General features: G+C 34.1%; 1 protein-coding gene across 1 annotated transcript; it reads left to right on the forward strand.

Moving 5' to 3' along the window:
• The first annotated feature begins 1,079 nt into the window (after positions 1-1,079).
• Positions 1,080-4,442, forward strand: LOC131163573 (protein NRT1/ PTR FAMILY 5.4-like). The gene is made up of 4 exons (XM_058120164.1): positions 1,080-1,254; positions 1,382-1,599; positions 1,785-2,290; positions 3,578-4,442. The coding sequence occupies exons 1-4, from the start codon at positions 1,119-1,121 to the stop codon at positions 4,440-4,442; spliced, it is 1,725 nt and encodes a 574-aa protein (XP_057976147.1). The 5' UTR covers positions 1,080-1,118.
• The last annotated feature ends 21,869 nt before the right edge of the window (positions 4,443-26,311 follow it).

Consider the following 26,311-nt stretch of genomic DNA (forward strand, 5'->3'; position numbering starts at 1 on the left):
TCGTCAACGAACCACAGAAGGGCCTTCGTCGATAAAAACTAAAACTTTGTCGACAAAGCCTACTATTCCCCCTTTCAAAATTTTCTTTTCTTTTTTTCTTATTTAATTTTCGGGTTCAGGTCTCTACATATCTACTCTTCAATTGATCTTACAACCTTACACAAGAACGAACTCAAGAAATGGTTTACCTTCCCTTCTAACTTTTGTAACCTTACACAAGAGCAAACTTAAGTTCAGGTTCATCCTCTCTCTCTCTCTCTCTCTCTCTCTCTCTCTCTCTCTCTAATACACACATCTACACTAACTCAATTTCCTCTAGTCTTTTTATTCTTGAAAACCTAATTACTAGTGTGCTTTCATTAATATGTATTTTTTATTTTTAAAATTTTCAAAAATAACCTTTCTTGTTGTTTAGTCATAACCTCAACATCCACCCCAAAATATTTTAATTTTCTAACTATAGTTTCGTTTTGTTTTATAATTTTAAGGGTATATAGCGTTGTTGTTTTTGTAAAGTTTTATTTAAAAATCTAATAAATTATTTATGATTATCAAATATATTCTTTATTTTTAAAAAATAATTATAAATACAAATGCACAAATATGTAGAAATTTTTTATTAAAAATAAGACGCCAGGGCAGAGATAAGGTACTTTTATTTTTAAATTAACCAATAATATTGCTTTAATTATCTTATGTAATATCAAATTTGCTTGTACCTATAAAATCATTTGACTTTTTAATTCAAATTTAATAACTTAGGCAAATTTGTCAAAAAAGATTGTGCATTTGAAAATTAATTAATTTTCCAAATCAAAGCAATTTCGCCTTAGACTTTCCAAAACTCAAAAGGGAAAAGCTCTTTTATATGGAAGATGTGAGAAATTTGAGAAATCACTGCAGAAAGTAGGGAAGCTTGTCGGCGAGGTAGCACAGTACTCTGATTTGACGTCATTTTCAGTGTGATATTTTTTCTTCGGTACTCCTGAAAAAAATTTAAACAAGTGTTTGCGAAATATCGGCATGAATTTAAATTGTTCGAAGCTTCTTGTATGATGAAATATAGAATTTTAGTTTGATAGTTGAAAGTTGGTACTCTGTTTCAACGTCTTGTCTTCATGGACAGCTCTGTAACTCCAGTCATGAACATCAACGAAAATGAAGAACAGAACACGAGCGTACTCAACGGGGTCGCCTCTCCTCCCCGCCATAACCCCAACAAGGGCGGCTGGAAATCCGCCATTTTCATAATCTGTAAACCCCCAATTCCTTACTTCTCCGACCCATTCCGTTTAATTTCTCAATTTCAATTTTCAGTTCTCCGACACATTTAATTTCAAATTTTCTCAATTTTTAAATTTTTCCGTGTTTGTATACGCAGCCGTGGAAACGGCGGAGCGATTCTCGTACTACGGCGTGGCGGGGAACCTCATCACGTACCTCACGACGGGTCTCCACGAGCCACTCGCCACCGCCGCCAAGAACGTCAACACCTGGGTCGGCGTCTCCTCGCTGTTCCCATTGCTAGGAGCCTTCGTCGCCGACTCCTACCTTGGCCGCTTCCGTACCATCCTCATCTCCTCCGTCATCTACCTCGCGGTACCAAATCTTTCTAATGCTCAAAATTTCGATTTCTAAATTTTTGAAGCTTTGATTTTTATGGTCTGGAAACAGAGTTCGAAGGGACTGATCATTCTAATGCTGAAAACTTTTGACTTCGTAGTTTGAAGTTGAAATAAATTTAACAATTTTTTGATTTTATGGTGTGGAATCGCAATTCGCAGGGGCTGATTCTGTTAACCGTATCGGTAACGGCGGCGGTTCCGGTGGGTTCACGGGCGGCGGTGTTCTACGTGGCGTTGTACATCCTCGCCGTCGGCGAGGGCGGGCACAAGCCGTGCGTGCAGACCTTCGCGGCCGACCAGTTCGACGAGGACCTGCCGGAGGAGAAGAAGGCCAAGAGCTCCTTCTTCAACTGGTGGTACATGGGGGTCGTCATCGGCGCGACGACTGCCGTGCTCGTCGTCGTTTATGTGGAGGATTACGTGGGGTGGGCCGTCGGGTTCGCGATGCCCACGGCGGCTGTGATGATTGCGCTGGTGCTGTTCCTGGCGGGGATCCGCAGGTACCGGCGGCAGCGCCCGGTTGGGAGCCCCTTCACGCGGACGGCACAGGTTTTCGTGGCCGCCGCGAGGAAGCGGCGAGTGATAGGAACCCTTGATGAGGCGCGTGGGTTTGGGGTGAACGAAGAAGCGGTGGTTCGGACCCTGGCTCGGACCCATCAATTCAGGTACGGTGGGAGTCAAAAAGGACATGGTTGTGTGTGAGCAGGTCGAGTTGTTCTAGCGTCACAGTGATGACGTGTCTTAAGTATCACAGCTCGCATCGTAACCGTCTGAGTAGAGGCAGAAGTGTCATTTATTTAATGGATGAAATAATCAATTAATTATGGATCATATTATTAAGATAATTACAAATACTTTCATAAATTAATAACTGAAATATTTTTATTTCTAAATAATCAACTGTCGTTGATTATAATAAAGTTAAGAAGGTAGACGAAACCAGTAAGGAAGGTTTAGAAGACTACCAATCTTATTATTTAGTTAATTATAAAATGATTAAGGTAATTTTAATAATAATATAATCCTGTTATTAATAGGAACCTTGTGCATATTAGTATTAATAGAAATATATACGGTATCTGAGACCGGCATCTGATTGGTCAACTCTGTTTGTACATAAGTGATATTAACTTATCATTTAATATAAGGTGGGCTTTGGATATATTAAATTCTTATCGTGAGTCAAAATAATTTGAAAAAAAAAAATGAAAGAAGGAAGTTGTTTCTTTATTATTGAAGGAAAAATACTTTGTATCGATACAGGTCTATGTGACAGTACGTTATTGGATACTTACTACTGTATTTAAGATGTGGGCTTGAATCATATCATAATCTTTTAATAACTCGTGACATTGTTGATAGACTCTAATAAGAAAAGTACTAATTTTTATTGATTTAAATTATTTTTAATTTTATTACTGAGCTAAATTTTGTATTAAAAATTTAAAATAAATTCTAAAATTTTATATGTTTGAACCGGTTTTGAGCTAAATTTTGTATTCAATTATATTTGATTATGTTAATACAATTTATGGAGTCCTCAGTAACTTGAGTTGAATGATTTTATTTAAAATATTTGCTATTTAAAGTCAGAGAAATTAATGGTGGAAAAAAGTTTTTATTATTACTTTCTTTGGGTTTTTTAATTCTTCACCAACCCATAGGGTTTAGATTTGATCTAACCGCTATTATGGTATTTGTTTTTGTTAAACAAATTAAGACAATAAAGGTTAGTAAAAAGTCAAACATATTGTAGGTAGCTAGCTTGATTCCATGGCCACCCACTGTCTTATCCATATACGCTTTTGCAGTCGACCCTCACATCATCATCTCCAACCAATCAACTTAAACACTTCCATTTCTTTTTCACAAATCTCCTCTTTTATAATTTTAATCTGCAAAAAATTGATTAATTAATTACACTGCATGATCATATGCATGCATGCATGCAGATTTTTGGACAAGGCAGCGATCCCGGACGACGTCGACAAATCAAGCAAAACCAGAAATCCATGGCGGCTTTGCTCCCAAACCCAGGTAGAAGAAGTGAAGCTGGTCCTCCGCCTCGTCCCCGTCTGGCTCGCCTGCTTCACCTTCGCCATCGCCACCGCCCAGATGAGCACTTTCTTCACCAAGCAAGGCGCCACCCTCCGCCGCTCCATCGGCCATTTCCACCACATCCCCCCCGCCTCCCTCCAAGTCTTCGCCGGCGCCACCATCCTCCTCTCCGTCCCCGCCTACGACAGCCTCCTCGTCCCCTTCCTCCGCTCCCGCGTCACCCGCCACCCATCCGGTCTCTCCATACTCCAGCGCATGGGGTTCGGCATGCTCCTCTCCGCCGCCACCATGGCCGTCGCAGCCCTCGTCGAGTCCCGCCGCCTCGCCGTCGCCCGCAGTCACGGCCTCCTCGACTCCCCCAAGGCCACCGTCCCCATGGCCGTCTGGTGGCTCGTACCGCAGTACGCGCTGTGCGGCCTCTCCGACATGTTCACCGTCGTCGGCATGCAGGAGCTGTTCTACGACCAGGTGCCGGAGGAGATGCGCAGCGTGGGGGCCGCGTTGCACATTAGCACCGTGGGCGTGGGGAACTTCATGAGCAGGGCCGTCATATCGGCGGTGCAGGCGGCCACGGCGGCGTCGCCGGGGGGGAAATGGCTGGGGGACAATCTGAATAGGGCGCATTTGGATGGGTTTTATTGGGTGCTGGCGGTGATGAGCGGCGTGAACTTGTGTGTGTTCGTGGCGGTGGCGAGGGGTTTTGTGTACAAGAAGGTGGCGGCGGAAAAGGAGATGGACCTGGTTAGCGATGACATTTGAGAGTTTTGGAAATCTATAAGGTCGTGTTTGGTTTGCTTAATTTAGTTTCGGAAAATATAGTGTGTTAACCCACTTTAGAAAAGAATATGTATACATGCTAGAAGTCATCAGTCATGTGTCTTCTGCTTTTTGTACTTTATCTCTCTTTCCGAATTTTGAAATTTTACTTATTCACATGCAATTTGGAGAAATTATTAGGTTTGCATTATGTTTTGGACAATTAATTAATTTTGAAAATTCCAACACTTTTCTTAAGTGTTATTTATTTAATCCAAATTGTCAGCCATTGGTTCAGAAAAGAGTTATAGATTAATTTTATCTGACAGAATAAATAAAAATATAGTAAATACATCATAAAAATATCACAGAAATTAATTCATTACTCTTTTAAAATAATTTTTTCAAGTCAAAGAAGGAATCATAGTATGAAGGTGGACAAAGTTTTAATTTAATTTTGACTAAGAATTTGAGGCTTTTGCATTTTCAAAAGCTATATATCATTGCAAATCCCTTAGTATCCTAAAGCTTTGTGATAGTTTTTCAATACAACCAAGCAAGAATCAACTTGGTTGGGTGATATGGGTAGATGTGGTCAATATGAGAGATAGGTTATATAGAAAAGATATATATAAACAACACTCCTTTATTGCATTTGGTAATAATCAATTTTTAATTAGCTATGCAGAAAATCTTATAAATATTTAGACAATAAAATATAGATATCATATACATAGGAATTACCTCTTTTCTTAACCACAATTTTATAATCTCTCTCTCTCATGTTGGGTGGTCTTAGGCCTTCTGAACCCCAAAAGATAGCTCATGGGGTGAGACATTCACTCATACTTAATCTCAACAATCTCCCCCTCACATATCGAGTTCCAAATCAGCGGCCCCACATACCCGGCATCTCAAGGAGAATGTTGAACCTGACTCTGATACCAGTGTTGGATGGTCTTGGACCTTCTCAATCCCAAAGGATAGCTCATTGGGTGAGGTTTTTTTTCATACTTAATAACTGACCATCAGCCCCTTCCATAACCGATGTGGGATAACCCCAATCTCTCTCTCTCTCTCTCTCTCTCTCTCTCTCTCTCTCTCTCTCTCTCTCTCTCTCTCTCTCTCTCTGAAGTTAGACCCTTTTTGTTTTTTAACTTCAACTTCTCATTTGAAAGTAAAAATAGGGTTATACATATTTGGCACACGGTTTTTCCAACTTTTAAAAGTTAACTTTTAGTTATTTTGATAAATTTTTAAAAGTTAATTTGAAAATCTTAAAAGATAAAAGTTAAATCTTTTTACAACAAATCTTTTTACAAATGTTATGTAATTTACAAATTTTTTGCAGTAGGGTGACGTCATGCTGACGTCACCCACTATGTAGGAGAACGTGATTCAAATATGGGTTGACGTCACCCACTATGTAGGAGAACGTGATTCAAATATGGGTTATTGGATCTAGAATAATGGGTATTTGGATTAGGATAAACATTCAGCTCTGAGCATTCTAAATTTGGGTCAAATTCTCGAATCTTATTTGATATATATTATGAGAAAAGAAATTATTTTCTATTATATTAAAATACCAACTATAGAATTTGAAACTCAACATTTGATAATTTTTTTTAAAGAAAACAATTCAAAATTAACTACTAACCTATTTTAAATTCTTCACTTTGCAATTCTTTCTTTCCTTTTTTTTTTTTTTTTACTGCTTCTGCCCTCTGAATCACCTTTCCTTTAACCTTTTTGCTTCTCTCTTTTGAACTTCAAGCTCTCCAACTCCTCTTTCTGATCATCACAAATTCTTCTCAAAATTTTCAATGAACAATTCTTTTCTTTACTCACTCTCGATCTCAGTTTATGACTCTGTGTGTTTGTGTCCTTCTACCTTTTCGAAAGCCTCTATTTATAGGTCTATTTCTGAATCCTAACTTAAATTTTATTTACTAATCATATTTAAGTCGATCAATCAAACCTAAAACTAACTTGTTAATTAAGTTGATTAGTCAATTTAAATTATTCAATCAAACTTAAGTAATCAATTAATTTTTAATTTTGATTTCCTAACTAAAATTCTATTGCGTGTGTGTAGGTGCAAGCATGGAGAATCCAACCCATCTTTTTTATTTCATTTTTTTCGTTCTATTTTTTTTTATTTTTTATTTTTATTTTCAATGTAAAAATTGGATTTTCACTGTATATTTATTTTTCTTGTATTCTTTTTTACTTTACCGCATTAATGCAATATTATCTAATTTGTGCAAGCCCAAAAAAAAATGGGGGTTCTACACTAGGCATGTCTATGTTTGCCATTTTGGTGTTATAGGTGATTAATTCACCTAATTGATGACAATATTATTGCATGAAACAAACAAAAAACAAATTAATTTTGCAAATTACAGTTATACTAACAAAAATAGCAAAAGAAACTGACCTCTGTTAAGGTTTAACAAAAAGACCCTTTTCTCCCAAGAAATTTGAGAAATTTTAGAAACCTCTTTCGATCCTAACGTTTGAAGAATTTCACAAACTTCCTTTAAGATTTGTCAAAAAGATACAAATCTTTCTTTACATTTGACAAACACACAAGTCTTTAATTTAAAGTGTAAATGTCTCAAAAATCAAATCTCAAGGTAAATCTGTATCACTTTTGAAAGTTTGGGAGAGGTCCATGAGATTTTTAAGATGTTATAACAATTCCCTCGTCAAATCTCAGAAAATATTAGTGTCTTCTACTCTAACATAAAATTAAACAATACGAACGATTTAGACGGGATTCAATAACTCAACCCATTGTCCTAAATAGGCTCACCTAAAATATGTTATAATTCTCTCATCCATGAGACCAACTAAACTAAAAAAATTCTCAATAATGTGACAAGGACTCCCAACTAATAATTAACCTTTTCTCTAGTGAGGTCCCCAATCTCACCCTGACCTATTGACATGATATTCATACATGTAAGCGTTCCCATGCATCATGAAAAGGTAAAAAGCAAAAAAAAAAAAAACCTAGAAAGTTAGAAAGAGAGGCAATTGTAGCCATACACATATACAAGTGCGCACTCAATTACCCTACCTCTACATTTCCAGACCTATGCCTCCCCACATTTTATTAGTTAGTGCTCCATTTGATGGGATCATTGGTCATGGAAAAAGTAAAAAAGACTTAAAAATTACTATGAGGGAATGGAGGGGTTTGCCTCATTCTGTATTGACTTTTTGGATCAACGCTGCTAATTACATATGGAGAATTCAATAAACAAAGTGTTCTCACTTTGGAAGCGTTTCTTTACTTTAATTATTGGTTGGCTTCTTTGTTGGAAGGTTGGGATGGAGCTTGGGGGGTGTCGGTAGACCCCTCGAGGGGATATTGCAAGCCAGCCCCTAATCACAATTAGGTTTTTTAAGCGTGGAAAAACCCATTGTTATTATTTTTTAAATTTCCTTTCTAGGGCTAACCTCAAATTTCAACTTGTTAATGATTCGGGTTTGCAGTTAATTAGTAGTTGTGTGAGTGTTGATGATCACACGCGTACCGGTAGATGTAAACTTCAAGTTTTGAGTTGCCAATGAAATGGGTACTAACAAAACTTAAAATTAAAAAAATAAAAGACAACTTTCAGAGAATAAAATCATCATGGGATTCATCGTAAAAAAAAAAAAAATACTTGTAATAATATATTCAGTGAGGATTTGAAATTCACTAACTACAAGATGCTATATTAATATTTAGATCCATTAAAGTGACGTGGGACTCATAGTAAATCGTATCTTTTTCTTTTTCGATGTAAATACTAACGTGGTATCTTGTGATTAGTGGGTTCTATCTTACATGCAGGAAACTTTCATTATGATAGGATCCTGTGAGCAACCAAAAAAAATGAGACACCAGAAATTTACGTGGTTCAGTCAAGATCGACCAACGTCCACGGAGCACATCATAATTCACTTAAATCGCCGGGAAAGAAAAAACAATTCTCTCAGACCTCTCTTCTCTTTTCCTCACACTCTCTTCCGCCTCCCTGTTCTTCTTTGTACATTCTATCTTTACAATAAATCAAATTTGAGGAATTACATTCATTTAAATTAAATGGCCGCGGATAATAGCTTGCAGTTCTGTTGTAGCTGGAGACAAGAGAGCCAGAAATTGGAGACGCGTGATGAGTTGGAAACGCGGTTTATATTTATCTCTATTTATCTCTCCATTCATTTTGATTTTATCTTAATGGATGAAACTCTCAAATTTGTAATTTAATGTATTAATTATGATTTAAATATCAACCCTATAAATAGAGAGCTAAGGAATGTGATATGCACACAAGTGAGAAGGTTAGAGAGCAGAGAGGAGAAAAAGAGGAGGAAGAGGGAGAGAGAGAGAGAGAGAGTGAGAATTGTAATTTTTCGGCGAATAGTGAATTTATGGTGTATGCTCCGTGGACGTAAGTCGATATTGACCAAACCACATTAAATTTCTGGTATCACATCTTTCTGATTGCTCATAGGTTCCTAACAGTGGTATTAGAGCCCAATTGGAGCAAAAAAGTCACATCGAAAGTGATCCCGAAATTAGAGCTTTGTCTAGTGGCTCGAAACTAAGTTTTGAGGCCACCATCATATTCAGCTCGCCGAGACGAAGAGAACCATGCAAGTCGGAGCTCGAACGGAGTCCAAATGAAGGCTCACGCGCCCTCATGCGACTTATCGGAGCAAGTCACTTTGCCATGCGCCGGTCGCGCACCGATAACCAGCTCCTCAAGCGTCGCACGCAATTGCACGTGTCATCCTTGCTCGGACCGTCTCAGCCCGACCCGACCCTGATACAGCCTCAAACCGGGTTAACCCGAGAACCGGTCCCCGACCAGAATCCAACCCACTGCCTTAACGCCACGTCAGCAGGGTGCACGTCATCTAGGTGCCACGTCAGCCGCCATGTCAACAGTTGGGCCCCACTACCACATCATTAGGTGTCACGTCAGCGTTGACCAGTTGACCAGGTTTGATCTAAAACTTTGACTAAGCTTTTCGGAATCGTTTTGGGTTCGTTTTTTGAGCAACTTGAACCATTTCTAGGATTTTCGATCATTCTGAATCTAACCACACTATCCATTTGAGATAATTCCATCTCTAGATCAATGAATTAAGATGTCAAATGAAAAAAACTCAAAAATTGAAATGTTCAATAGCAACAATTTCGGTTTCTAGAAGATGCAGATAGAAAATTATTTGTTTGGGAAGGAATTGCACTTACCGTTGAAGGGTAAGCCAACATCCATGAATGAGGACGAGTGGGAGTTACTTGATCGAAAAGCCCAGCTCAAGACCATCAAAATGACGTTGTCAAAATCTGTGGCGTTCAATATCAAGTATATAACATCCACCAAGTCTCTAATGGATACGCTCTCTAATATGTATAAGCAGCCTTCAGCCGTAAACAAGGTACATCTCATGAAAATACTATTTACGATAAGCATGTCTGTAGGTGAAAGTTTTAGCTGACATTTGAATAATTTTGTTGAGTTGTCGTATCAACTCACCTCAGTCGGGATAACGTTTGATAATGAGATTTGGGCCCTATTGATTCTCAGTCAGTTGCCTGAAAGTTGAAATGGTGTTGTTGCTGCCATCAGTAGCTCCGCAGGAAAATCGAAGCTCGTATACGATGAGGTCGTCAGTATGATTTTGACAGAGGAAATCAAAATGCAATTGAACCATGGCTCCACTTTGAGTTCAGCCTTGAACATAGAGAGTTAAGGTAGAGGAAATAGGCATGGACGATCAAACAACCGCGGCATATCTAGGCCCAAGCGGTCTAAATCCAGAAATCCCAAAGATACTTAGGACGTAGGTTCTCAGAGCACAAAAGTTATTGAGTGTTGGAACTGTGGAAAAACTGGTCATTACAAGAACCAATGCAAAAGTCAGGAGAAAGAATATGAGACGAGGGCAAAGATAAAAGCAAATATTGCTTCCGAAAATGATGAGATGTTGATCTGCTCTTTAGAGAGCAAGCAGGAGTCTTGGGTCTTAGACTCCAGAGCCTCATTTCATGCCACTTGCTGCAGAGATTGCCTAGAGAAGTACACACCAGCTAATTTTGGTAAGGTGTACCTTGGCAACGATCAACCTTGCGACATAACCGGCAATGGAGTTATAAAGATCAATATAAACAGGTCAGTATGGAAGCTAAAGAATGTCAGATATATTCTAAACCTGAGAAAGAATTTGATCTCAGTTGGTCAGCTGGTAGATGAGAGATACATGACGAAATTCATTGGCGATGAATGGAAAGTTTCAAAGGGTGTACTAACGATTGCGCGAACTAAGAAAAGCAAAACACTTTTTCTAACCTCCAATGCCTCCATGTCTATTTCAGTTGCTGCAAGAAATGACGACAGCAACATCTGGCACCAAAGACTCAGTCACATAAGCAAGAAGGGACTCAGGGTGATGCACTCAAAGGAAAAATTGAGTGGTCTACAGTCTATACAAATTGACATGTGTGAGGATTGTATAGTCAGGAAACAGAAGAGAGTCAGTTTTCAGATAAACACCCGTGCCCCAAAGAAGAAGAGACTAAAACTAGTCCACTCAGAATGTGTCGGGACACAACAGCAGAATGTCAACAATCCTCAAGTGGAGGAACTAGTGGAGCAGATCATTGCACCACCATCTCCTACTCCAGCTCCAGAGCTTAAGAGATCTACTCGGTCTCATGTACCAAACAGAAGGTATATTGATTACTTACTTCCTACAAATGGAGGAGACCCCGAATGTTATAATGAAGCATGTCAGGTGGCAGATACGAGCAAGTGGGAGCTTGCGATGAAGGATGAGATAAAATTCCTCACCTCCAACAGAACGTAGGAACTAGCTGAGTTGCCCAAAGGCCTTCACAACAAGTGGGTGTACAGAATTAAAGAGGAGCATGATGACTCCAGAAGGTACAAGCCTTGGTTGGTAGTCAAAGCGTTTGAACAAAAGGAATGGATTGACTACGCTGGCAGTTTCACACCAGTTGTGAAGCTGTCAGCCATCAAATTAGTCCACAGGAATCAAGCAGACAGGAAGGTGGTGACTACAGAGAAACTGAAGTTGTGTTCAACTTCAATTGGTCTTCATGCTTAAATACATATTTTGAGCACATCATTTATTCATGATACTAGTTGAGAAGGCGTCTCTGTCTTCAAGTGGGAGATTATTGTAGCTGGAGACATGAAAGCCAGAAGCTGGAGACGCGTGATGAGTTGGAAACGCGATTTATATTTATCTATATTTATCTCTCCATTCATTTTGATTTTATCTTTATGGATGAAACTTCCAAATTTGTAATTTAATGTATTAATTATGATTTAAATATCAGCCTTATAAATAGAGAGCTGAGGAAAGTGATATGTACACAAGTGAGAAGCTCTGAGAGCAGAGAGGAGGAAGAGAGGAAAAAGAGAGTGAGAATTGTAATTTTTCGGCTAATAGTGAATTTATGGTGTGTGCTCCATGGATGTAGGCCGATATTAACCAAACCACGTTAAATTTCTAGTGTCACATCTTTCTGGTTGCTCACAGGTTCCTAGCAAGTTCACGTTGTTAACTAAGGTAGTGACTATAGAGAAGCTGAAGTTATGTTCAACTTCAGTAGGTCTTCATGACTGAATACATATTTTGAGTACATCATTTATTCATATACTGATACTTGTTGAGGAGGCGTCTCTGTATCCAAGTGAGAGATTGTTGTCATGTATATAAGCACCTATCATCCACTCTAATTTTTAAATATGGGACAAACTCACAAGTGGAATTCTTAACACATTGCACATCTTTCTTTTTATCGTTAGCACATCAATTTGATTATCTTGTGCGAGTTTTTCTATTTAGCTTAGACCCACAACTAGGGGTGTACAAAAATTACCGAAAAATTGAAAATCGGACCAAAACCGAACCAAAACACATTTCGGTTCGATTTTTTTGTTTGCTATTTCGGTTTCGATTTTGAAATATAAAAAATTTGGGTTTCAGTTTTGGAGCAAAACTGAATCGAAAAAACTGAAAATCGAATTAATAAATAATAATTGTATAATTTTATATAATACTGATCATGCTGCCTGTTGGATCGCCAGTCGCCGGCGAAAAACCACCTCTGAATCCACCATGGCTACCAAAGTCGGAATAGTTAAAGTATGGTCTCTTCGTCTTCATCTTCAAGTGCTTATGGTAGTTCTTCTAGGTTTAATCGTCAATCTCCATCTTTGATCTGGAATGGACTCTAACCAATCTCGAAACTTTTTGCATCCTCGGATCTGGGTAATCAACATTCAACACCAGATTTTTCTTTCCAAGCTTGACGCCATTTGGGCCTTCAAATCTACCGCCGACATCTTTGACGACTCCAACTCCATGAACTTCGGAGAGATAGCCTCACCAAACAAATTAGCCTGCAGCCTTTCCCGGTGGGCGGCGACCTTCTCATGCAGAAAACCAGAGAGAAGAAAGATGCAGAAGCAGGAACCACAAGATGTTAGTTGTCCCTGCGTCCCACATCAGTTGGAAATGGGAAAAAAACAAGTATCCCCACCTTATATATTTTATTTGGATCCTACTTGCAGCATGTTTCATGTTTTTGGCTTTGCAATTAAAGCCTTGGCCTAGGAGTTATATAATGGGTTGTGGCCTGTTGATGCAGCCCAACTTGGGTTCAAGTCATGTTATTGTTGTTTGATAGTTCAAATTTAGTAAAATCGAAAATAACCGAACTGAACCACAAAGTTCACAGTTTGGTTTATTCATAAACCGACGGTACACGATTTGGTTTCGGTTCAGTCATTTTGAAAACCAAGGAGTTCGGTTCGATTGGCAATTTTGGCAAAAATCGAACCGAACCGAGCCGAACCGTGTACACCCCTACCCACAACTCAAAATTTAATTATTTATATCAACAAATTATTCATGTTAGGCCATAAATGATCGATAAAGGATGAGTTGATGATAAAACAAACTCTCACTTTTGTTTTAGAAATTTATCTACAGGTGTAAATGTCGTATTTTGAGTTGTCAATGAATGGATATAAAGAAATAAGTATCAAAATATTGAAAGCATCACATAACTAGATTTATAAAGCGTCGGTCTTATTATAATCACACTCTATATAAATAAAAGGGTAAAAGAGATGGATCCCTCACTTAAAGTTTGATAAAAAATATATGAATCTCTCTCACCGTTAACATTTCAAAAATCTCAAAAAATTATATGTAGATTTTCCTCAAGATTTCAAAAATTTTACAAACTTTTTTTAATATTTGATTTTTGAACTTGCTTCCTAACTCGCTGACTTTTTTTTTTTTTTTCAAATAACAAAATGATTTTTTTTTTTTTTTGGTTCTACGAAACCTTGAGGGTGGTTTGTAGAATTTTTAAAATTTCCCAAATCACTCATAGATATACGAATATAAAAAATGTAAAATAAAATGTTACCATGAATTCCATTATCTAATGCGAGATTATGTGTATCCCTAAAGAACTTATTACCCTCTTTTCTTTTCCTACTATGTGTTCCGATAAAAAGTCCATACAAAACTAGAATAAGAGAAGATCTCATTATTTAAACACTGACATAAAATATATATATATATATATATATATATATATATATATATATATATATATATATATATATCTTTTCATTATGAGCTCCTTATACAAATAAGGCTCACACACTTTAATTTTTATTATTTAGTGCACTGAATTCAATAAAAAAAAAATATGATAACCCTGCACCATATAAGCCTTTCACAGCTCTTAAAAAGTTTGACATTCATTTAATCTCAATTTGCAAAATTGGGTTATGCTTGTCTATAAGAATTACAATAAGAAGAGCATCAATATAGTGCATGTTGTCAGCCTGTCTTGATGATTAAAATGGTATTGGAAAAGACAGCCACAATTTTGTTCTTATTTCTTTGCCTTTAAAGGTGTACATACACACCCCTATATTGCAGAAAGGATGGCTTGGGAAATGCACATTATCTCGGCTTAATAGGAATGCTATATGAAGTACTACTCACTAGATTACCATTGAATGCAACCCAAAAAAAAATTTAAAGCTAAAAATCACAAAGGCTTATGACATAATGGAAGGATCCATATGTCTCCATCATTCCCTTTAAACTATAGAAGAAGTCTTTTTGCAGTTCTCATCATCATCATCAATATTGCTTGACAAGCTTGATTTTAATGCAGGCTGAGACACTTGCCTTTATGCCAAGAATGAATGAAGTTGGTACACTTTTGGGACATTGAAGGTGAAGGGCATCTTGTCAAGGTTTCCCCCTTCACTTTTGTAGCCTTTTGGAGGCTTTTTATTGTACAATTTCCTCTTTTTTATAGGGCAAATGCTATGTTCAAGTTGGTGATGATTCAACCAAGTTTAAAGGTGGTGATGAAATGGGTTCACAAAAACATATAAGGTTTATTATTACCCATTCGCATGGATATTTTTATTTTTAAATTGGATTTTATTTATACCAAACTTTAAGTTTTATGCGGGAGAAAAAGCACTAATCTCGTTCAAGATTTGGCAAACAAATAGGTATTTATAAAGCTTTTAGAATCACACGAACGTCTTTTGATGTTTATAAAAAAAGATGTTAACTTCTTATGGGAAAATTATAGAGTATTTTATTACATCTTGATGCAGGGTCTGCAATCATGGAGAAATTAGAAGAGAGGAGATACTAGAAGAAAACTCATGTTCAATTCAATTCGAATTCGTTAACAACTTCTACAACATGACTTCCACACATTATTAATAGAAGGTCTCTTCATATGAAAATTACACATAAACCTCTAAAACTAAATTACATTACAAACATAACCCTAGAATGCACAAATATTACAATAATAAACTACTAATTGAACTAAATACATAATAAACTACTAACTTAACCCAATAATTTCTTAACCTTACTCTTCTTAATTGTTCTCCAATAGGGATCTTTCTTAGGCCTTTCTTCTAGTCCTACATCATATCTAAATAGCTTTTTATTACCATCTATTGAGCCAAGATTCCTAATTAACAGTTGCATAACAATTGAAATTTGTAGGCCATAAACACCTATACAGTAGAATCGATTTTCGACGCAATGAAGAAGACGTGTATGGTAGAATCGTAATCATAGAATACAACCCTGATCGAAATGCATACATTTGTCTCACACACTATGGGAATGGTGAGGAGATATATTTTACATCCCAGAGGGATTATAATTAGAGATATCATTATTTCTGGTCTAGATGTTCCTATAAAAATTGAAAATGCTCACCTTTGAGTTTGGTTTGGTTCGATGGTGATCTCTTTGTTCTCCAACTAGAGTAGTAAGATTTTGATTCTCTGTAGACTTATGAGAGGGTATAGGAATTGATATTTGCATTACTATGCGCCTACTTTTGTTAAAGTCATTGCATATGGCCATTAAAGCAATGCTTGCATTAAAAGTTTGATAAATGTGTTTGTCAATCAAAAAATAATATAGATTAAGTTTAGTTGGATGAGTCATTTTGTTTAAGATTATCTTATTTTCAAGATGAGTACTCCCAACATGGCCACTTTTTCTTGAAAAGAAAAATTATTATATTAGATTGTCTAAATAATTTATCGCAAGATAAAGTCTGATATTAACTCTCTTCTCCTAATAATACACTAGATATTACTCATAATCCACTTCAAATATAAAATTAAATTAAAATATGCTCTCAAAGGTACATTTGGTGCCGCACCAAGGGGTTCGAAAGGGCTCGTTGGTGGCTGGAGTTCCTATGTAATCAAAAAAAAAATATATGTTTAAACATATGTTAGTATTCATTACTGCACTAGAAATAGATCAAATTACAACTAGAAGAGTAATTGGTCGTCGCAAATTTTGCATTAGTCACTTATTTTAAAATTATTATATTTCTATATTATTTTTGTTATATTTTATCTTAGTTTTATGAATAATTGTTTTGTAAATCATAATCTCATTTCTTCCATTTCACACTTTAAATGGTCCATTTGGATTAAAAGTTTTGTTTGGAAAAAGAGAAAGAAATAAAATAAAAAACTAATTTTCATGATATTTTCTCTTACTATGAAATACGTAAAGAAATAAAAATTCATTCTAATGGGATTAAAAAATATAAAAAAATTAAAAGCTAATGATATATAAAATTAAAATTGTATTCACTAATTTATCATATATTTTCTTTTTAAAAAAATTTCTTTTATAATAAAATATGAAAATTTGTACTTTTTTAAAAAAAAAATTATGGTTTTCAAATTCCAAAAGTTCATATCCAAGTTTATTTTTTCTGTCTCCCTTTTCAAAAATAGAAAAGTGCGTTGTTGAGTCCAAATGTCATGTGTTCCACAAATCAATCTTGACTATACACATGTTTCATTTGTTTTTATTTTTTTACATTAATATAGTTAATTATTAGTTATTTTTTAAAATATATATATATTTATATAATTCTGTGAAAAATGACACAAAAGGAGAATCCCCTTTATAGTATTACAGAAATTATAGAATTATGTACACCATCGTACATTTACATTTATATGTATTAAAATTATAAGTAATTGTAATTATTTTTAAATACACAATACAATGCAATACAATTTTTTTTTACCAACTTTCTACCAAAAGTTTTTATTAAAAAAATATATAAAAATTATATATAAATACATATTTATATATATAAATACATAAATGTATGTAAATTCAGTAAGTGTTCAACTTTTCATATCTCATAGAATAAGGTATCCAAATTTTACTCAAATCTTAAATTTTAAATTATCATTTGATATTAGTATCATCTATATCTGTATTTTATTTTTTTTAAAATAATTTCATGCTTAAATTGACATGTACATAACATTTTAAAATTCTACATAGTCTATACAATTTTTGTAAACACTACCTTTTTTATAAATTAAAAATCTGTGACAATTATATTGGGCAAACAATATAAAATAATATGTTAAATTTAAGCCTGGACTCATTTTTAAATTTAAATTTAAAGTCTAACATCCCAATTGTACGGTGTCGAAGACGAGATAAGCATTGTGCATTATTGCTTTTGTGTTTGACAATTGGGTAAGGTTCGGTCACAGGGCACTCAGGAATCACGATGGAGATGGTGGGAGGGCAGCAGCTACGACGGAGTTACGAGCGTAGGTTTCTTTTGGTAGATTCGCAGAGAGCTGCAGAGCAGAAAGTGGAGCTTGGCCAACTTTTGATGGTGGAGTATTGCCATTTTCGTTTTCAGGAGGTGACTCCTTCCCCTTTCCCCCCATCACATATAAAAAATGCAGATTGGATTGCGGATCACATCAGCCAAAAGGCCCTCTGCATCCGGAACATATATATATGTATACACGCAAATCGTATCTGCAGATAAGACTGCCAAAAACACAGTTGAGACAGCAAAATCTGCACTCATGATTTCTGGGCATTCGTCTATTTTCAGCTCGTGCGAAGTTAGGGCGCACAAACAGGGCATGCCCGTCAACTGTTTGATGAAATGCCGCACAGAGATGTGAGATTCGCGAGCTATTTGCGGGCGACCCGTTTAAAATGGTGCGAAGTGGTGCTGTCTTAGTGCTCTTCCGCGCTGTCCAAAATCCATACTTTCCCCATTGCTTGACGCGGAGCTTAGCGTGTGGGCTAATCATAATTATATTAGTCAAAGCCAAGCCTCGACCGCACAAGATTTTTGAGTCTAGCATAGGGATGTTGCGAGTCAACCTCCAACTATTCAAACTCAATTCCTTTCTAATTTGACTTGATTCCACTTAAATTCATGTTAAATTTAAATTCTTCGAGTATTTCAGTGAGTAGATTTTTAATTTAATAATTGTATTCAAGTATAATTTTAAGTCTAATCGAACTTTTTAAATTTTATTATTTTTTATATTATATAAGTCATGTAATATATATTTTATAAAGATATTTGATATTTTTACGCATATAAGTATATTATATATATTCATACTTATATTCAATATTAACTTATAGTCAAATTGAGTTTGAATTAGTTAAATTTGAGTCGAATTTTGAGGTTAACATTTTAAAGTTGAATTGAATTTGAGTATTTTACTGCATCGACTCAAATATATCCCTAACCAAGTGAGAACCCATTTAAAAGTTATTTGAATATCCTTGCTTATGAATATCACAATAGGCGGACTTAACTTAAAATAAAGTTTTTGAGACCTTTTAATGATGAATTTTTGCAAAATAGTGTTTGGTGGTACGAATTTTAATATCGTATTTGAATTTGTGTGTGTTTAGAAGAATCTCATTTAATTTTATTGTATTTTATTTAAATTTACGCAAATTCAAAGTTTGAATTTCATAGTTTCAAATGCATAATAATTTTTTTATAATATTGAATTATATATATTATAGCAAAGTAAACATGTTCTCGGCTGCTGGTTTCACCTAAAGCATTTTATCTTTTAAGTAGTAGTTCTTGATATTTTGTAAATAATAGTCAATCATAAACACCAAACAAGTCACTAAGTTTTATTTGTTATTGTTAAAAAAAATATTTATTTAATAATGTTTTAAACAACTTTTTTGTTTGTCAAAAAATCATTTCGAAATATTTATGCAAATCTACTTAATGAGTAGTATTCGGATACTTATTTTTATTATAGGGCTTTATATGATTATTTTAAAATATTTTATAAATTAAAAATATTTATACTTTTTAAGTAGTAATTTCACTAATAATTGTTTTAATTAAAATTCAAATATTTTATATTAAATAAAATAATATAAGATTATTAGTTTTAATTAGCAACAATATTGTTAATAATATATACCTATACCATATTACTATCATATTAATTAATAATATTAATTATTTTAATTTATTTAACGTTAAGTTTGAACTAATAAATAGTTATTGTTGAATCCAAAATTGAATTATATTTCATTAGTAATAAACATGTTATACTAAAAGTAGAATAATATACAGTTATTTTTAATATATTTTAAATAATAAAATTTTTAATTGATAATTATATTAGCTTCTCTAATTAAAATTTAAATATTTTTTATTAATTGAAATAAAATAATAATAACAATTTTTAATTAAAGGAGGCTTAAGTACTCCAAATACGTGTACCTCCAACCCTACGCCTATCTTATTTAACCCTTAAACAAGTCATTTTGATAATAAAAAAAAAAAAAATTTATTGGGCTTGGACTTTAATAAGAGAACAAAGATGAAGCCAAGTTACTTTTGTCCAAGCCCACTATAGATTTAATGAGGCCTTTGCTGAGTTTAAGTTTGGGCTGGACTGCAATGGCCCAGCTCTCTTAGCACCAAACTGTCACTACAAAAAGCTGCTTCTACAGATTGTCTGAAGGTCCACCAAGGCTCCACGTGTTTGTTAAAGATTTTAGGTTTGAATTTTAAGAAGAGTGAAAATATAAATTGAATAATCTAATTCCATTTTTAGGTATTTCAATTTGATTTTTTTTACGGATGAGCAGTAGGACCCGTTTGGATCAAGGATTTTAATTGAAAAAAAAAAAAAATTCATTTTTCACTATATTTTTTCTCAATATCAGATACTACTAAAAATGAAAATTTATTTAATATGGTTAAAAGTTAAGAAATCAAATGTAAATGGTGTGTGAAATCATATTTTCATTGATTTTTTTGGTATATTTTTTATTTTACTTTTCTTAATAACAAAACATGAAAAAATGGATTCCTTCATATTTTCCTTTCCTTTCCCAAAGAATTTTCAAGTTTCAAACATAAACTTAGTAAATTCTCAAACTATGAAAAAGAGTACAAAAAATATTTTATATATATTAGTCATATGTAATTTTCATATTAGTTACTAAATTATCTGTCGTTTGAAAATTTTAAAACTCTAGGTCAAAGAAGATAATGAAACTAGACCACGAAAAGTCTCAAGTAATGGAGAATTAGAGAGTTTAGACAAACTTAACTTTCTAAAATTTTATGTTATATATGTTTATCAAATGTTTTATTAATTAATTTTCCTTTCCCCCTTTATTATTCTTGTCTCGGAATTAAGTCTAGTAAGGATTCGTGAGAAATTGGTATCAAAGCTTGTGTCCTAATATCAGTGTTTCTCAAGAGAAGAAATATGGTATTATGATCAGCAGAAGAGACAAAGAACAAGGGTCACTTTTTTATCAAAGGCTTCAATAAGATCGAAATCATTAGAGCTTTGAAAAATCTCTGCAAGAGGACGAGATCTTTTTCCAGATGTACGATTCAGATGATAGTCCAGGTGTCATTATATCTCAAGCCAGACTAAGCAGACTACTCAGAATGGTCATATCAGACATTTGTCCAAAACCATGTCATATCCTAAGCCTCGTCGAAAGGACAATTTGTCAAGTCATATCGATTGCTTTTGTATTTGTATTTTTATGCTTTAGTCAAAAATGGCTTTATTAAAAGTTGTCTGTATTTTGTTTTATTTTGAAAAAGTGAGTCAACAAAGTATGCATTATCACCTCTTTATTTAAAGTAGCTTTTACTTTTTCTTTATGTTGACATCGATTTGACATTTACTTTTGAAAAAGCAAGTTGTGTTTATCCATTAGTAATGCTTAACTATATAAGAGAGCTTCGACGCTTCTGTTTAGAGAGGGAAAATTAAGAAACATTAATAGAAGTCTATTTAGTTTTAAACTTTTCTCTCTTTGAGTCTTCTTTTCTATTCCAAACATTATTGTGTGAGGTTCCATTTAGACACCAAGCATAATAGTGAGATACAAAAGACTACCTAATACAGTTTCATACAGGGTTGAAAGAGAAGGACCAAGATAAGGTAATAAACTTTAATTAATTAATTTTCCTTTCCCCCCTTGTTATTCTTGTCTCGGAATTAAGTCCAGGAAGGATTCGCGAGAGAGTGGTATCATGGTAGTGGAATAGATTGGAAAATTGCATGATAAAAATGTAGAATTGTAAAGGTTAATTCTATTGTATTCTATTGCATTCTTATGTAACAAACAAATCATTAATTAAATATGCTCATTTTCTTTGTATTGTGCCTATCTTAGTGTGCCAATACAAACAAATTTTCAACGGAGCAAATTTTAATCTACACATTTTTTCATATTTTCAAAGTTTTAGTAGGGATAGGTGTCTTCACACCAATAAAGTCAACACCTATACATTTATTTATTTATTTATTATTTTTTATTTTATAATTCGGGAACTCCAACCGCCATCACGCGACTTTGAACACTATGGTGCGACACCAAACTCAGAGGATGAAAGCTGCCTGCCCATTGACGCACCCTTGGTAATTCCCCGTGGTAAACTCTCAAGGGGAAATCGAACTCGTGACTTTACGGTAACCAAAGTTATAAGCCACCCTTATCACTTGAACCAACCTAACTAAACTTAACACATATACATTTTTTAAGTACGAGATATTTTTAATGTATCGAATTTAAAAACTTATTCTTTGTTTTATTTTGTAACATTCTTATGTCATTTTTGTCTATTTATTATTTATTTTGTAGCTTGTGCTACTAGTAAAGCTACCCAATTTATAGCCAATAGAAATAGGGATAGTTGATTCTAAGAAAACTCATATCGAAGAGTTAGTTTCACATCATAAAACTCAAATAATAAAATTATCGTATTTTGGAGACAAAGGAATGACCTAATAATAATAACCGAACTCATTTTCTCAAAGTATTGAACATATTTCAAACTTCGATTTTTCTCTTTTCTCAATTAATTTGTTCCTTATTAAAATAAATAAATAAATAAATGGAGGAAGAGTATCATAAAATATACATAAGAGCGGCCCAAATCCCAAATCACAATCTGAACAAGCTTTGGGTTGAGAGACCTTTGGCCACTTTGTGGCCCAAAGTTTCAGCCCTAATCATGTGATCTCTGTAGTAGAGCCGGTTAAGGCCTAAGGGCTGCTCTGGAGATACATAAAAATTATTCCTTCAAGGAAGTCAACCTGAGACCTATTCATCCAAACAGGCCCTTATTAATTAATTAGTGTCTTCTCTGCATCCTCCTCCTAGGCTCTCTCCTTTTTCCTTTCAAGGGTCATGCCTACACAGCCTAGCTGCCATGCCCATATATAGTCCAAGGCCATGTTTGGGAACAGTTCTTCCCACATGATCAAGCATTTATATATGGTATGCATAAATTAAAATGCAACCACACACACACACACATATGAATAGAGTGTAATTAAAAAGATTTCATCAGGTGAGCCTACCTACCAATATTAATGAATCTCACATTTAGATTTCAAATCCAAGATTGCAAGCATGTTTAATCGTTTGCTTGTCTGCTTTCCCTTTTCTTTTTCCTTTTTCCCTTTTTCTTTTCTTCCAAACGCGGCAAAAGAAAGCAAGTCTCTTTGGTGAGAACCATGGGCGGCATTGGTCTGCTCTATGATGAAAATTGAAGATGATTTTGCCTTGTCAATGCGACTCATTAGGTGAATTAAAAGAGGAGAGCATGTAAAGAAGAGAAAAGAATATAGTAATTTAACGGGCTTTGATAGCACTACCAAGAAAAATTACGAATTTGTTTTGCATTATTTTTATTTATTTAATTCGAAGCATTATTGTAGACTTTTTAATATATATTTTTTTGTTATTGATTTTCTGCCCATAAAAACTTGAAATAAAACAACCAAGTGAACTTAAAATAAAATAAAATTAAAAATATCCTTAAAATGTTTTACAATTTTGAAAAAAAAAAACCTGAAGTTTATTAAAGAAAATTACCATTTTTCCAAATTTCATCTACGGTATGATAATTATTGGAACACTAAAACGTGAGTTTAAAATACAATAGTTAATTTAGTAATTCATCATAATTTTTTATATTTTGCATTGATCTTTTGAATTTTTATCATTTTAATTATATTTTTTTAATTGTAATATAATTCAAGGACAAATATAAACAAACTTTCAATTGAGATTTTGATTATTTTTTTAGTTATGAAAAAAAAATATAAAAATATATGAACCAAGCATTTTTTCAGTTTTTAATTTGTATTTATATTTATATTTTTAATTTTTTTTTCCATAATTTTTATAGTGATCATTCAAAACAACTCTCATTAGAAAGTTTCAACATGAACGTGGGCCCTTTGATCCCACATAGCTCGATTTTTCATTACTTGGAAGATTTTGCACGGATCACCTTTTGAATATAAACCACACAACTTTTTATTTATCTTTTTCAGTAATTCACACCGGGCTATTCAGCTAATTAAGCACACGGACGCACTTATGTATTTACTAATGGCAATAATTAATCGTATAATTAATAATTATTTTGAAAATTAAAATAAAGTAGTCCGTTTTGCCAATTATTGTTCATAATTTATTTCTAAAAGGAAGTCATACCCGAAATAATAACTCAAAGGTAGATCACATGCATAAAATTATAAACAAAGACTTCTTTAAATTTCCCATGAAATAACCTGGCCGACATAATTAAATTCAATCTTCTCTTGTTAATTTAGGTCGTTAATCTTTTTTAAAAAGCCTAAAAAAAGAAAGTATGATAGATCGAAAAATAGATGATATCAATCACGGATGCTCATTTTATTTGTCATTCATTTATCATATATACTAACTTAAGTATCAAGCAAACTCCCAAATGTCATCGAGATCTCTCGAGCTTTTTTTTTTCCTTACTTGTGAGCGACGTTGACAAAATTTATACGAAAAGATAGGGGGTTTGTTTTCGATATCAGCACCTATAAATTTACAAAAATACCCATATAATATTTTTTAATATATGCTCTTTTATATAGCAAATTTAACCTCACTACATATGTACTATCACAAAATTCAATCTAGCTAGCTTACTTTTTGGAAAACATATATATATTTTGAGGCTCTAAAAATACTTAAAGAAAGAATCTGCTTTTTGCCAGGAAAAAGCGATTTCCAAATCACATTACATTATATTTAGTGTTGAATACTAATTGGAGAATCAATCACGTGCATGCATGCACATTTCCACTGCATGCACGTAAATATTATATTTTATATACTTGATTTGGAGTACTCCCACCAATTAATCATTATTTAAAGGCCGCCCTCCTCGGGGGGATGATAATATATAAATATTTGAATTAGGGCTTGTTTGGGAGGGGGGAAAATCAGGAATAAAGAGCTCCTATTAGGCCCAATAGATTATATTTAAATAAAGTGAACAGTGTTTGGTTTGAAAACTTGCCTCTTTTTAGCATCCTTTTTGGATCTTTAATTATTCGTAGGGACTGTTTGGGAAACTCATGTCGGCCCATGCAAATTGAAGCAATTGGGAGTGAAGTGAAATTTCAAAAAGATTTTTGGGGGATTAAGGCCAGATTCTGCCGCACGTAGCTAGGTGTTTGGCAAACCCGAAAAAAACAAAAAATTAAAATAATTTCAGAAGCAGATTTGTCAAAAGGAACAAAGGCAACATTAGTTCCAAATGCATCGATTGAATAATTAATTGATTAATTAAACCAAGTGGTCAGCAGCCGATGGGGAGATTTGATGAGTTTGGCAAACAGGGCCTTGAGAATCCCGGAAAGCACGCACACCAATAAACCTCATCTCACCATATCCTTCATGGGATTCTCTGGTGGGACTTTTTTTTTTCCCAAACCCTAGCATGCTGTCACCTTCCTCCTTTAATTAATTTTCCCAATCCCCAACCTTTGGGCTTTCTTTTCCATGACCTCACCACTCTGTGATCTAATCAAAATCATCAATGGCTATTATATATATAATACATCATGCAGTGTTAATGGCCAACTTGATACCTCCCACTTCAAGAAGTTCATAACCTTAAGAGAGAGAGAGATGTTAACACACATCTCACTATTGGTAGGATCCAGTGTTACCCAAGAAGAGAGAGGATTCATGTGATTCTGCTCAAGATCATAATCATTTATATGAGCTATGTTCCTAAAGTGGGAATTGCTATTCTTTTAAAAGAGAAAAACAAGTAAATAATTACTATGTCAAAAATTTAGACTAGTCACTAGTAGGGATTGAGTGTTACGTAAGAAAATAGAGGATTTGTGCGATTCTGCCAACGACCATAATCATTTGCATGAACTATGTTCCTAATACGTATAATGTGGGAATGTGATCTAACTGATCAAGAACAATACCACGATATATATCCATAATAATGAAACTTGTGATTCGAAAATTAATGCTCCTAGAAGGATAGCATTATAAATATTGACCAACAAATTAGCGTGTATCCAAATGAATCATTAATCTAATTACAAATTTCGGTTATAAGATTTTTATAAAGCTATCTACATTTTTTTTTAAAGGTGTCATCTCAGAGAGGATAGACTTAGTTCGTGTAATATTGGCTCTCCTAGATTTTGTTGATTTATGCTCTCTACAGGTTTGGCGAGGAGAAAATTTGAGCTAATAATTTTTTTTTTAAAAATAATAGTGTATATGTTCATTCAACTCAATACACATTAACAAATAAATAAATAAATAAATAAATATTTGTGAGTAAATTGACAATTATTACTTGGAGAAGGTTGGAGAAGGAAAATATCTTAGAGAGAAAAGATTGTCTTTTGAGTGTTTCAAGCATATCTAGAAAATCAAGAACATGTGGTAATAAAGAAAAGACTATCAAAGTCATGTGAGAACAAAAAAAAGTGAAAGAAAAAATGTCACATGATAGATAAAATAAAGTAAATTGATTCTCCATAATATAGTATTGCATACTAATTAACTTTGTCATCATTAATCACGAACGAATAAAATTAAAATTGCATTAAATAGTCAAATAGGACATGACCTGAATTTGA

This window comes from Malania oleifera, chromosome 9 (assembly GCF_029873635.1).
Source record: "Malania oleifera isolate guangnan ecotype guangnan chromosome 9, ASM2987363v1, whole genome shotgun sequence".
NCBI lineage: Eukaryota > Viridiplantae > Streptophyta > Magnoliopsida > Santalales > Ximeniaceae > Malania > Malania oleifera.